Source organism: Sciurus carolinensis, chromosome 15, assembly GCF_902686445.1.
Source record: "Sciurus carolinensis chromosome 15, mSciCar1.2, whole genome shotgun sequence".
NCBI lineage: Eukaryota > Metazoa > Chordata > Mammalia > Rodentia > Sciuridae > Sciurus > Sciurus carolinensis.
In genome coordinates, this window is record NC_062227.1 from 3,136,899 (window position 1) to 3,150,722 (window position 13,824).

The 13,824-nt window shown below is 47.8% G+C and overlaps 1 protein-coding gene across 4 annotated transcripts in view; it reads right to left on the reverse strand.

Moving 5' to 3' along the window:
- The window catches only part of Spire1 (spire type actin nucleation factor 1), a 145,618-nt gene that overhangs the window by 8,157 nt on the left and 123,637 nt on the right, over positions 1-13,824 (reverse strand). For 2 of the 4 annotated variants that reach the window (XM_047526255.1, XM_047526254.1), the window contains 4 exons: positions 13,246-13,418; positions 5,094-5,184; positions 4,291-4,433; positions 1,771-1,944 (listed from right to left, as the gene is read on the reverse strand). In XM_047526255.1, the coding sequence (XP_047382211.1) occupies positions 1,771-1,944; positions 4,291-4,433; positions 5,094-5,184; positions 13,246-13,418 (581 nt within the window). The remainder of the gene's footprint in view (positions 1-1,770; positions 1,945-4,290; positions 4,434-5,093; positions 5,185-13,245; positions 13,419-13,824) is intronic. The other 2 variants (XM_047526256.1, XM_047526257.1) reach the window with 1 other exon arrangement.

Here is a 13,824-nt window from a genome sequence, read left to right on the forward strand (position 1 = left end):
TCAGGTAAAATGCTAATGTTTAACTCTAGAGCCTTCCCAAGGACAACAACACTCTAATGCAACATGAAATAAAATGATAAATAGCTACAAGAAGTCTTTTTTCTCCCAAATGAGAAAAACATCCATTTGACATTTCCAACATCAAATTAAACTCTGCGGATCTTGCTGCGCAGCTACTGCTCCAAAATGTGCAGAGCAGGGTTTAAGGGTGAGAGCGCTGCCCTCGGGGACACTGCTTCGTCACTCCTGCAGGGGGCACTCCGCTCACCGATGGCTAGATGTGGGCCTGTGTGTGAGAGCTGGGGCCAGCACCCCTGTCCCCTGCTACTCTGCACTTAAACGTGACTCCCAAATTCAGGAAAGGAGGGTAGTCCTGAGAGGCCAATAGCGACCACGATCTGCTACACAGACAGACACGCCTCAGAATGTAACCTGTGTGCGTGTCAGGAAGACGGTGAACTTTTATCGACTATTCTTTCCTATTTTACCGTATGAAGGGGGCAGTTAGGCAGTAGAGATCAGAGTGTAAAACTCTGCTTACTGAGCCACAAAGAAATGCAAAGAGATGTTTTATATAATGTTCTTGACTAGCAAAACCTTCTCACATAAGTCGTAGATACCTGAAAACTATATAAAATAAGTACCTATTCTCAAGTTTTTAAAATACCAAAGGCAGGCAACTTTAAATAAATACAAATAGCAACTCTGAAGTTTAGTTACTGTAATCTTTTTTAGAATTCCACCATCAAGGTCGGAGTGACTCCTCTCGCCTCCTAAAGCACTTCCTGGTTTTGGGGCAGAGTCTCTCTGTTGGGAGGTTGGTGGTCAAGTGCGGATGGGCAGGAGTGACCGGTACTGAAGGCCAGCCTGGACCCAACCACACTGTGCCCAAGTCAGATCTAAATAGGAGGAGAGGTCTCCTGGGAAGTAAGAGAGAGGAATGTGTGTGTCTCGTTCACATCTGGGCTCTCCTCTCTCTTCCAAGGTGAGTATTTAAAAAAGGGGAAGGAAGCAGCGGCTGGGTCATCCCCAGGAGAGCCTCAAGGAGCCGGGACCTGGGGGTTCAGTGGCGCCTGCCCCACGAGGGGGCAGAAGAGGCTTCTCTGTGGTCCTTAGGTCCAAAGGCTCAAAATACCAGTAAAATGTATTATTCTGCAGGAAAAAATCTCCAAAAAATGCAATGAAATGCAGATTTAAAACATTTTAAATAACCACATCAATACAGAAAAGTAAGCCTCTCTACAGCCACGCAGCACCCGTCCATCACAGTGCACTTTGACAGGTGCTGGCCTCCGGGCAGCGCCCAGTCCATCACTATGCAGTTGATGACCAGCGCTGGCCGGGAGGTGCCTCTGCGCCCACCTCCAGGGGGTGGCGCCGGGGTGCTGCCTGGGCGGGAGTCTGCTCCGCCAGTCAGCCAGCCGAGGGCTGGAGTAAACTCTGTCTGGGGGGCAGGCCCAGGGAAATGGGTCTCGGACCTCTGCCCTCAGCCTCAGCACGGGAGATGGGAGGCCACCCCACCCCGCCGACCGGTGACTGGTTCCAAGAGGAAATCGCCCACCCGGCTCTCTAAGGTGATGCTGCATTTTGAGTTTGTTGTCCTTTCCGCTGTTCCCCTCTCGAAAGAGACCCTGGCACGACCTGCGCAGCCTACATGAGATCGGAATCAACCACCTGAAGCAAAGTGCCCGGGCTGTTAATTCTTGCAGAGGGCAGGAGCTGAGGCACCACGTCAGACAGAAGTTCCCAGCCCGGCAGAAAGAGGCCAACCTTTGCGGAGGTCCACCTGCTGGTAAAAGCTCTGGCGCACAGAAAACACATAGCCCCTGCGACCCCAAACACGGCCGCTTCCAGAGGATGAGAGCTGAGCAGGGAAGCGGTGTGTATGGCAGAGAAAAGTGGTCGGAAAGGCGTCCGGGGCCACACACTGGTCATCCTAGGAACCTGAACAACAGAGGGAGAAGAACATGGCAGGGGAAGAAAAGCAGAAGAGGACGCCGAACCTAAAAAACAGCAATTAAGATCATGAAAGAAAACCAGACCAAAACAAGAAGCACGTGAGGAGGGGGTGAAGGGCCAGCTGAGGCCCGCGCTCAGCCAGCCCAGGAACCAACCCAGAGGCCGGGCGGAGGGACCTCGGCAGGGGCACAGCCCCCACAGCACCGCCCAACTGAGGGTTTTCCTAACGAGCTGGTCCTGTGACAGTCTCCCTGGGCTTGCCAGGACCGGCCACTGCTTCCCGTGCCAAGAACACACTGGGGGGACAGCACAGCAGCCACCGCCCAGAAGGTCCTGAAAGACGCTCTCCTTTCACCTGGATGGACAACCACCTGGGCACCGGACCAAATGATGGAAAAAAATGTCACATAAACGTCCTATGGAAGGGGCAGAAGACACAATAAAATAAACACTATCAATACCAAAGCATCCCTGCCACTTCTGGTCGAGGGGTCACAAACAAAATTATTCCTTGTTTTCTAAAATGAAGGCACAAATTTAACCTAATGACCACACTTCATAAGACAGTCCCCATTGCGCTAGAGGGCATTGCTACACAAGTGTGATTTTGTGGATTTCCCAAGATAAGCTGCTAGTGGGAAGTCTCTTGTGTGGAGCTGAAGTTCCTCTGTGGTAGCTGGTGGCCCACAGTGGGGCGGGGGGCACCCCCAGGCTGCAGCGCCCTCCCTGTCCCTCTGTGCCAGCGGAGCTGCTCTCCTGCTGCCTGTCCCTGGACCTTCTCAGGGCCTGCAAATGCGGTCTGTCTGGCTCTCCTTCCTTCCCACAGGGGAACAGCTCACAGCAGCACCAAGCCCACAGGAGCCCTTGATGGGCAGAGGGTCGTGGCCCTTCGTATTAGGTGGAACCACTCTGAAGTTGATCTGGAGTTCCTGTAGTTTGAGTCTAACCTCAGTGAGGATGCTATTTGACCACGAAGACCAGGTATGGGTGGGTGACAGACTGGCTTCCAGGGAAAGCTGGGCCAAGAGGGAATTTCCTAATTATTAGACCTGCCAAACGTCACAGACAGCTCTTGCTTACATAATTAAGTTGTAACAATAAATGTATATTTTGGTAAAACAACGTTTGTGTTAGTGAAAGTCTGGGTTTTATTTTATTTATTTTTTGGTACCAGGGTTGAACGCAGGGACCACTGAGGCACATTCCCATTCCCTCCATCTTTTTTTTTTTTTAATTTTGAGACAGGGTCTTGCTAAGTTGCTTAGGGCCTTGCTAAGTTGCTGAGGGTGGCCTTAAACTTGCCATTCTCCTGCCTCAGCCTCAAAGCCACTGGGATTACACCCCTGCACTTGGCAAAAGTCTGGATTTAAAGTCTGAATTGTCTGGTCAGTGTTCTGTTTCTCTGTTGAGAAGCCACTGCAAGGCTACATTTGATCCCGAAGTGCTTCAGTGACTCTTTACAGGCTAGGGGAGCCCCAGGAGGAACAGCCATAAGATCACTCATACTTTCATTGCATTATTTGAAAACAGAGAAGCCTGATCCAATGTCAGCGCTCTCAGCTCTGTTCAAACTCCCTGTGTTCACAATGACCACACTGTCCCCTACCCAGATGGACATCTGCTGCTGCTACATTGCAAACTCTGACATCCATCACAGCCTTAAGGATAGTCTGGTGAATTTTATTCATGAGTATTTGGAAAAACATTAGATATTAGGTTGTGGGTAAAAAATGGAAGCCTTACATGCCACCACAAGTGGGACTAAAAAGAATCAATTTTCCTTTCAGGAACTTATTTACTATCTCCATGTCCTGAGAAACGAGTATCCACTATGCAGACCAGGTAATCAGGCAGACACAGTGGCACACTCCTACAATCCCAGCTACTTGGGAGTCAGAGGCAGGAGAATCTCAAGTTCAAGGTCAGCATGGGCAACAAAATAAAATAAAAATAAGAAGGCCCAGGGATGTAGCTCAGAGGTGGAGCAACCTGGGTTCGATCCCCAGTAACACAACCAAAACCAACCACCGAAACTGGAATGCTCTGGAAAATAGCAAAAACTGTTAACCAGTCCAAAGAGCAGCTTTGGCCCAATATCAGAAAACACAGTAGAAAGTAGTGTGCAATGGACCGACGGGTCAAAATTCTCTTCTCGACACTTCTGCTCCAACACAATCCTCTCCTGTGGTCAGAGTTTGCTATGAATTTTTAGATTATTTCTTAACAGTGTTAAATGAATCAATATTCATAATTACGTGGAGTTCACTTTAGCCTTCAGAAAGTTTTTCTCCTTATCATTCTGAGAGGAGCCGGGGTCTTCCCAGTGCTTACCAGGGAGCGGGAGCTCTGCCGGGACGGGGGCAGGAACTGCCTCACGTTGGTGGGGGTCTCCTTCTCAATGGAGTGCCGACGCTGGGGCGGCTGCCGCCTCTCTGGCTGGGGTGTTGATGATATGGGCAAGAACTTCGGAGGCTCTGAAGATTGAACCGCAGAAATGAAGTCTTACAAATGAGAACCTGAGTTTGACTTTTCCAACGGAAAGCCCTTTGTCATTCGTGACAAGACCGCATTCCAAGATGAAGCACGGATTTCACTGGAGAGAGAGTTTACGACCGGGATGGCGATGCTAAGGGGAAACCCTGAGGGAACATCACAGCAGAGTCGGCAAGGTAGACTGGCGGCAGAAGTAGAAAGGAAAAGGAGAAACATCCCGTTCTCAACACTCATTCAAGTTCACACACAGAAATATGATATAGGCACCGTCTCGTATGAAATTTTACAACTCAAGTCTCAGGCATTATTTTTAAAACATGCAAAACTATGTATTCTGAATAGCCAAAAAAGCTCCCAAACCATACCAAACCAAAATTCTCAAGTGTATCCTCTTTTTTTTTTTTTACTTTCTCCCTTATAAAGATAAAATAAGAAAAACTTTCTTTCTATATGTTCATTCAGATATTTTGTTCTTAGGTTTAAATTGTATTCAAATCGCAAACAAAAAACCAGGCTTAATGCTAGCACTGTGCCCTGTCCTTTCCGCCTGGCGGTGTTTCGGGGGCGTGCCTGAAGGAGTGCTTCTCCATCTAGGTCAAGAGTGCCTGGTGGGGCGGGACTGGCTCCTGCAGGGTACTCACTCTTCCTCACGCACACGGCCTCCAGCGCTGGGTCCTCGAGGAAGGAGGGAGACGCGCTGCTGCTGCTGGATGACTTGTGCAGAACTTCCTCCTGAGGAAGGGAGAGGTGTCCCGACATCAGTGCTCCCAGGCTACCGAGTGACAAGTCACTACCCAGCGGGTCTTTTACATGAGGTGCCAAATTATAATTCAAAGGTCCAAAGCAAGTGGAGACGATCCGGGAGGGTCTGAGGCTGGACGGCTCTGGGTTTGTCCTGGATCTGCCCCACTGGAGTGATGGGACACGGGGCAGTGTCTCAGGGCCGTGCCTGTGAGAGGGCATGGTTCCTCTCCTGCACAATGGAATCCGCTCATGGTGCATGCTTAGGACCACACCTGTCACTGAGGGGTGATGAGGAAACATTTGTCGAATGCATGGATGGAAGTAAACATTTACAGAAATGTCTTAAGTCTAGAAAAATGTCTACAGTGCACCAAGTAAAATCCAAATTCCTGATACCAGTGAGAAGGGACCTTAATTTGGCTTTAGTGCAAACCAAAATAAGGTACAGTATTTATTTATGAAATATTTTCTCTCTACTTTGTGACAGAAAATATGTATTAAGTAGGAAATAACTAAATTCCACTGTAATACCTGTGGAATACCGCTAAATAGTTTTAGAGAAGGAAGAATATTAGGTAAATCTACTCATCCATGACTTTGTGAGATAGTGAGAATTCCCTTGAACCTTCTCAGCTAAGGTGACTTAGAATTAATTAGCCAGACACCAAAAAGGGGCCTCCCCTGAAACTTCATGTTGAAACCATCAGTTTCAACTAGGTTACAGGGTAAAGAATCTGGTCCAAGCAGAGGAGAAGAAAAGGCCACAAGGGGAGGCAGTGGGCACCAACAGGGTTAGCAGTGGTCCCAAGAACATGCCAGGAAGAGCAGCCAAGCAGTACAGGCCACCACCCTGTCCATGCGTGCGACGGCCCAGGGCATCTCAAACACACAGCCAGGGAGCAGCAAGAATGACCTCCTGCTTACGGAGGTCAGAAGGGAACAGAAGCCAAGAGCACATTTTAGGAAAAGAGAAAAGGAGTGAGGGGTGGCACCTCCCTGCCAAGGACCTGCACAGCACTACCTGATGGAGACCCTGGAAACCATCCGGCCCCACTCACTCCCGCCCACCTGCCTCAGGAACTATTTTTTGTGGTAGTGAGAATTGAACCAAGCTACATCCCAAACCCTGTTGTTTTTTGTTTGGTTGGTTTTAAATTTTGATATGGGGTGTTGCTGAATTGCTGAGCTGGCCTCGAACCTGCAGTCCTCCAGCCTCAGTCTCTGAAGCAGCTGGGATGACAGACCTGCACCACCATGCCTGGCACTTCACAAGGATTTTGAAGTCCATTTTACATGCTATTACCTCTGTTAGTGTCAAGAGAAAAACAGACCACATTTCTTTATTTGCAGGTGGAACCTAATTGTAATACCAAACTTTGTCTATTGAAGATATTACCATCCTTATTTCTTTAAGAAAACTCAGGGAAAGAAAAAAAAAAAAAAAGCTCCCTAAATAAATCTGTCAGAATGAAGTCTTCCTTAAGCAAACGCCTCCCACTTTGGCCTGGTCCCTCCTACATTGTCCTGTATTGAAGGAGAAGAGCTGTGGAGGGGGGCTCTGCTGGAGGGGTGGTCTCCTTTTCTTTACTTCCCACACTTTTTATTGGTGCATTACTGTTGCACATGATGCTGGGATTTGTTGTTACATGCACAGTGAGCAGGCTGGAGGAATTCCCTGCACCCCCTCATGCAGATCAGAGAGCAAATCAAAGTAAGCACTGCTCCTGAATTCTGCTTTTCAAAGTAACACTGAAAATGTGCAGATATGGTTCTAGGGATATAAATATTTCAGTTTAAGTAAGTTTAAAGGTAGCATTCTGATTTTGTCCTAGCAATGGTGTATATTTTCTTTCACTCTTATAGACGCAATGGAGGTAAGAATGAGAAAGAAATGCGTTCAGAGCAGGATCTGTGCTACTCAGAGGCTGCATTCTCTATTTAAAATACATTCACTCAAGATTAAAGAGCAACACAGAAAACTACATGGTGTACTGACTTTTAAGTCCTTTGGCAAAAATGAAATAACCAAGGTTTGGGGATAGAATCTGATGTCCCCTTCATGGACATATAGTGAATTAATGTTATAGCTCTTAACCTCTTGCAGTGCAGGATGGAACCCAGGACCTTGGGTATGCTAGGAAGTGCCATACCACTGAGCTACACCCCAGGCCTCCTAAAGGATTGTTTTCCATTTAAATGGCTCCCCAGAAGTTGCTGATGGTCCTCTGCTCCCCCACATGCCCATGGCAGGAAGCTGCACCCAGTCTTCTGACTGCTCACAACTAACCTTCTCCAGGATAAGCTCCCGTTGCAGGGGCCACCACACCCAGGGCCCAGGGGACTTTGAGGCTAGACTTCTCGAGCAGGAGTTGTGTGTGTGGGCCTGTGCGCGCCTCTGCTTGTGGTTGCCCTCGAGCCTGTTCCTGTTGAGTACCAAACTTGCTGCCTGTCCGAGGGGCTCTGATCGGCCTCTGGCATCTCTAGAACACCAGTCTCCTCTGCCTGGCCTCCTTTCCTGAACTGGCTTGGGTTGTCTGACCCCAGGAACCTGGCTGATGCTCAGGTCTCTAGTCTAGAACCGCGCATGCGCTCTGCTCCCGGGCTGGCACCAGTGCTGCCCTGGGTCTCTGACTCACATCGCAGGAGTGGAAATCTTCCTTTTCCTGGAAAAGGCCAGAGCATCTTTGCTTAGCTTTCTCTCTGGAGCTCTGAGATGGCAACAATCAAAAACTGTGGGAAGAGTTGTCAACGTAGGCTAGCAGCGGTCATCAGAGCTAACCGGGGACCCCACAGCTCCATTTCTAGGAACTGACGCAAGGTCTGGCAGGGAGGTAGGAGTAAACAGGTTCACTAGACAGAGTGTGACTGTTGTGACTTGGTCTCTACCTTCACCAGGGGCTGTTTTCTCATGGAAGAGTAACAATGCTGAACAAAATTTCTTAGACCTCTTCCAGTTAAAAAACATTGTTTTTGTTTTAAATTCAGGCACTCTCACACACTCGCTAGTTGGAATACTAGCAAGTTCATGGGATACGTGGACTTTGGAGTTAGACTGGTTTCAAATCCCACTCTGAACTTAGACAAGCATTCTGTTGTGTTGGTTTTTTTTAAAGCAAAACATGGGACTGGGGAGATAGCTCAGTTGGTAGAGTGCTTGCCTCACAAGCAGAAGGTCCTGGGTTCAATCTCCAGTACTACTAAAAAAATTAAAAAAATGCAAAACATGAAATATACAAGCTGTGAAGAGGAACCACATATCCCTTCCTTTTTTGCAGAATCAGGGACTGAAGCCAGGGGTGCTCCACCACAGGGCTACAGCCCAGGCCTTTTTGTTTTGACACAGAGTCTCACTAAATTGAGCAGGGTGAACTTCAATTACGATCCTCCTGTCTCAGCCTCCTGGTCGCTGGGATTACAAGGAAGTGCTACCATTTTTAAAATAAGGATTAAGTTACTTTCTAAGGTCTTCTGAAGATGAGTTAATTGATACCTAAAGTCTAGCTCAGAGTTAGCTCAGTAGAAAGTGGCCATTAGAGGGGAAGGGGAGGTGCTGGGGATTAAAACTGACCAAACTATGTTATGTACATGTACAAATATATCACAATGAGTCCCACTATTTGGGGAGCAGGGTAGGGGAGTACTGGGGATTGAACTCAGGGGCACAAAACCACTAAGCCCATTTTTGTATTCTATTTAGAGACTGGGTATCACTGAGTTACTTAAGGCCTAACTAAGTCACTGAGGCTGGCTTTAAACTTGCGATCCTCCTGCCTCAGACTCCGGAGTTACTGGGATTGATTCCCACTATTATGTATAATTATAATGTACCAATATAGAAAGGTTAATAAAAAAGAAATACGACCTCTTAAAACTGAAAAAAAAGTTCATATAATTTCCTTTAAGGAAACTGACAATATATAAGCTATAAAAATGTACATCCTTTTATCTTCTAAATGTAGTTCTAGAAATATTCTGAAATAATCCAAAAATGTAACATAAGAATGTTTACTATAGTATTGTTTCTTATAATGGCAGTAAATTGGTGCCAATCTAAATGTTCTAAAATGGGGGACTCGGCAAATAAATATGATAAATTGCTAATGATGGCACACCATATGGATATCAGAACACCATCATGTTTAAAAAGGACACTTAATCAGATGGTAAAATGCTTCTGATATTTTGGTAAGCAAAAGACAGAGGTTAGTTCTAGCTCTGGCAGAATGGCAGGTTAGACAAGCTACTTCCAAGCCCTAAGAGGTGTGAGGCTTCTGGCCACCACCAATGGACAAGTTCAACAATAGAAATTCCCAAGGCCCCACCAATGGCTCAGCACTCACTGGCCAGCATTGGAGGCAGAACCAGGAGGCCATGTCTGACAGCTAGGAGCTCCAAAGACACCAACCCCAACTTGAGCTAGTGCTTACTTGACTGTAATTCGAAAGGGCAAAGCTACCGGATAAGTCTGAGAAAAACAATGGCTTGCACTTCTGCAAATAGATTTCTTAATGGAAAAGAAAAAGTTTGATTTTCCTTGATTAAATCACAAACTTTGAACTTAAAGAAAATGAAAAAGCAAGTCAGTGTCTCAAGTTCTTAAAGTGATTAAGAGGACCATTTTCTTTTTGCATAAAACAGTGGAGTTCATCATTGATGATACAAATATTTAATATTCTTTTAAAAATAAGAGCATTTGATCTATAATAATGTAGTAGCTGATTAAAAGAAAATTCAGGACAAAATAAGGATTACCTAAACAGTAAACTGCTCTCTGTGAGCATACAGATACAAGTTAACCTCAAAATCAGCAATGAGGAAACTGCTGGTTCGATGTCATCAACTGAAAAGTTCTCTCCAGGGGATATCCTGAGAAGGAGAAGCTGTCTCTCAAAAGAACATAAAGTATTCAGGCAGAAGGACGTAAGTGAGGTGTCCTGATGGCCTTAAGAGGGCAAGACAACAGCTCTCTACTGGGGTTGGCCGAGAAGGGGCATTTACATTCAGGTCCTGCGTCGGGATGGACAAGGTGCTCAGCTGCTTCTCCTCCAGCCATCTCTGGGGCTGCAGGACACGGGGTGGCAAACAGACCCATGGGGGGCAGGGGGCAGAAGTTCAGTGTTGGTCATGCTCTGTCACTTCTGGTGCACTTAGGAGTGAAGATGAACTTCGTGGTGCCCCACGAGGCCCTCAGTGAGGCTAGGAAGATGGGCAGCAAAAGTGGGAAAGGTTATGACCTCCACCTCCATTTCTAATCAATGGACACAGTACTTCTGAGTAACTCTGGTGTAAGGAAAAGTTCTGGTGCTTAAAGAAAGGTCGGAAGCCTCTCCTTAAATCAGGAGGGAAGGAAGAAAATGGGGAAGAAGGTTATTAAGAGAAAGGAAACAAGAAACCAAGATCAGCCCTTCTCTGAGGCGTCCCTTTTCTTGGTCTCTGCAGCCCTAAGTCCTGACCTGGCCTTTGTTCCTGGTGCCACCTTGGCCAGGAATTCACTAGGTAAGTCAGCAGAGCCACCGCATGCCAGAGGTACAGCAGAGGCTGAACAGTCTCCTGTCCTGGAGCACGGTCAGCACGAGCATGCCGTGGCCCATCTGCACTGCAGAAGGGAAGATCTGTCTACCACGTTCATCTACCTCTAACACCCACATCCCATCACCTGCCTGAGGCTGCTCCAGCCTTCCACCCTCCGAGGTCACCAGACTCCTGTGCATTTAGTCACACAGCCTAAAGTGTCCGCAGACACTGTGCTTAGAAAGGCTGTAAGGATTCCTGGCTGCGGGTTTTCATTTCCTATTTAAATGACAAACACCTGGAAGGCAAAGGCTATGGTGTTTCTGCCTCCACCTTCATACTTAATGAAGTCAGTCAATAAATATTTGAGCAGAAAAAAGTGGGAAAAACAAGTTGGTGAAAAGGCCAAATAGAAGAAGAGGTAAATATGCTAAGAAGCAGAAAACAAAATACTCAAGAATGCAGACAAAGGCAATCTGTGATGTGGCATGAGACACACCTTGTCTTCCTATTTGTGGCCATTTTCACATGAGAGCAAATATGAATTCAGGTCAATCTTGGTTTAGGAATGCCCTGGCATCAGAAATCACAAAAGCGGCGGAAGAATACCAACCACAGGTTACAAAAGGCAGGATTCTTCAATGTCTTCTTCAGTTACATACATCTGGGGTTGAACTGAAATGTTCTAGAATGGGAACTCATCAGAGCTCCCCTGATCAGGTGCAGGATACCTGATTCTACTCCTCCACCAGTTGGAGGACATGGGGATCTACTTCCCTCATGGGTGAAGTACACAGGGACCTACTTCCCTCATGGGACAGAGGGCATGGAGATGTACTATCCCGTCTAGCAGAGGGCATAGGATCCACGCCCCAGACTGAGTGAAAGGCACTGGGATCTACGCCTCTCACCAGGTGTAGGATGTGGGGATATACGCCTCTTGTCAAGTGGAGGGTGCGGGGATTAACTCCCTTCACGGAGTGGAGGGCACAGGGATCTATTGCCCTCGAGGTACAGGGATCTACTGTACTCGTTGGGTGCAGGGTACACAGCCAAAAAGCTGAAGTCTCTCCCAGGCTCTGAGAGGTAGGAGCCTGAGCAGGTTCCATGTGGAGAACCACCTTCACTAGCCCACACTGGAAGGAAAGCTGGTGTGAATTTCCAAGTGCTTCATTCATTTGGATGACTGTCAGCTGATCCTCTGACTTTACAACAGATGGCCTTCCAAGTCAGCTTCAACCAGGTAACAGATCGCCAGAGCTAGCTAACGCTGGAGGAGCACAGGCACTTTAATGAAACTTTGATTACTACGAAGTCCAAATATGAAATATAGTTGATTAAATATGAGGCCTTCTGTTTATCTGTTTTCTTAATGCTAAAATTTGAATGCTCTAAATTTAAGTTTTTAAATTATTTTCAAAAAAAGGAACATATAATCCCTTTGACTAGTCCTTCCATACACTTAGCAACATCAATCATCTTAAAGCGAAGAGGAAGGGAGGGTGTGCTGACTTCCAGACCGCTAAGGCCACAACCTCTGCAGCTAGTGACAAAGGTCAGAGGCCTGGCCTTCAGCTCTAATGCTTCCCCTGGCAGCATCCTTCTGTTCTGATGGCACGTGGCTGGGGAAACAGCCTGAGGGACTTGGGATGTTCACACTGTATCTTCTGGAAGGGACCATAAAAAAGGCTGTGGAGGCTGCCAGTCTTGGGGACCACTGCCTGGAGCACCGTCCTGGGCAGGAGGTGATGGAGGAGTCAAGCAGGAGTCAGCCACAGGCCAGGGGTAAAAGAAGCGAGTGAGCCCTGGAAGCTGCGGACCAGACCCAGCCAGCAGAACGCTCCGCTAGGGGATCCTGGGGCAGCCACGGAGCCTGACAATCCAAGTGCAAATGTGGAGGCTGGTGCAAGCAACTGGGGAGAGAGCAGAGGAGCAGCCACACACTCGCCTGTGTGTGTGTGAGACGGAGAGAGAGATGGTGTGGCAAGCCAGATGAGGGAAGGCAGGGCAGAAGCCACTGTCACTTACACAGGCAGTGGGACCCAGCAGGACACTGGCACCCGGGAGGAGCCGGACACTGGGAAGGGCGGGAAGCTAAGGAAACCCAGGGAATGCTCTCGAGGGGTGCTTGCTTGCGTGCTTGCTTTTTGAGACTTGCCTGCTGACATTACTATTATAGAAAGAGTTGCAGTTCCGGCGTGTATATTTTAGAGGGAGAAGAATACATAGAAAGGTTTTTCTGGTCTTTATTTTTCTCTTCTCTAAACAAGGGGAAGGTAATATAAGTTTGAAGATGGCTAATTTTAACCCTACATATAATGTAAGACTGCGGTATATCCAAATTTCAACCTTGACTCCGAGGAGTGCACCACTGCACTGGTCTACACTAGTGACCGTACGGCACCTGCTGCTCGCTTTCTGCTACCCGAGTTGACTGGAATCCTCTTCAGTGGCTGGAACGCAGAAGGAGATGAAGCAACCTCTAAAGGCCACGGTGACCTAGACAGGCCCAGAGAGCGGTGCCCAGGCGGGCCTCACCTCGGAGTCAGAGCTGTCCAGCTCGGCCAGCGTGGGGGCCTTGAGGAGCTTCTTCCGTTGCACAGGTACCTGCTGGGCGGTGCGGGTCCCGCTTTCTTCTGTCTGTGCTGCCAGGCCTCCATTCAGCATAGAAGGCTCCCCGATATTCTTTGGAGATTCTGGGGTAGTCACATCTGGTGAAAGAAAGGCAGCAGCTCAGTTGTGTTTAAGCCTCAAAAGGTAAGTGGTGCTGGAAGCTGGTGCCAGGCGACAAGCACTTCCTGCTCACACAGGTGCCACAGGCTGGGCACAGTGGTGCCTCACCTCTGCACATGAACCACTCTTTTTACATTTTAACTGTCAAGACTTGACTAAAGGAAACCTCCCATGTTCACATCTGTAGTTCAGAATTCAGACCTGGTAGAAATCCTACAGACTCTGACTTTTTGTTTTCCAGATGAAACTGAGGCTCTGAGACTCTGGCTTTCCCATCTCTACGGAAGCAGAGGTGGGCACATGGAAGGACTGCAGAGGTGGGCACACGGAAGGACTGCATGTGGAGGCTTACAGGCACAGCTCCAAGTTCTGAAAGTGTCCTGA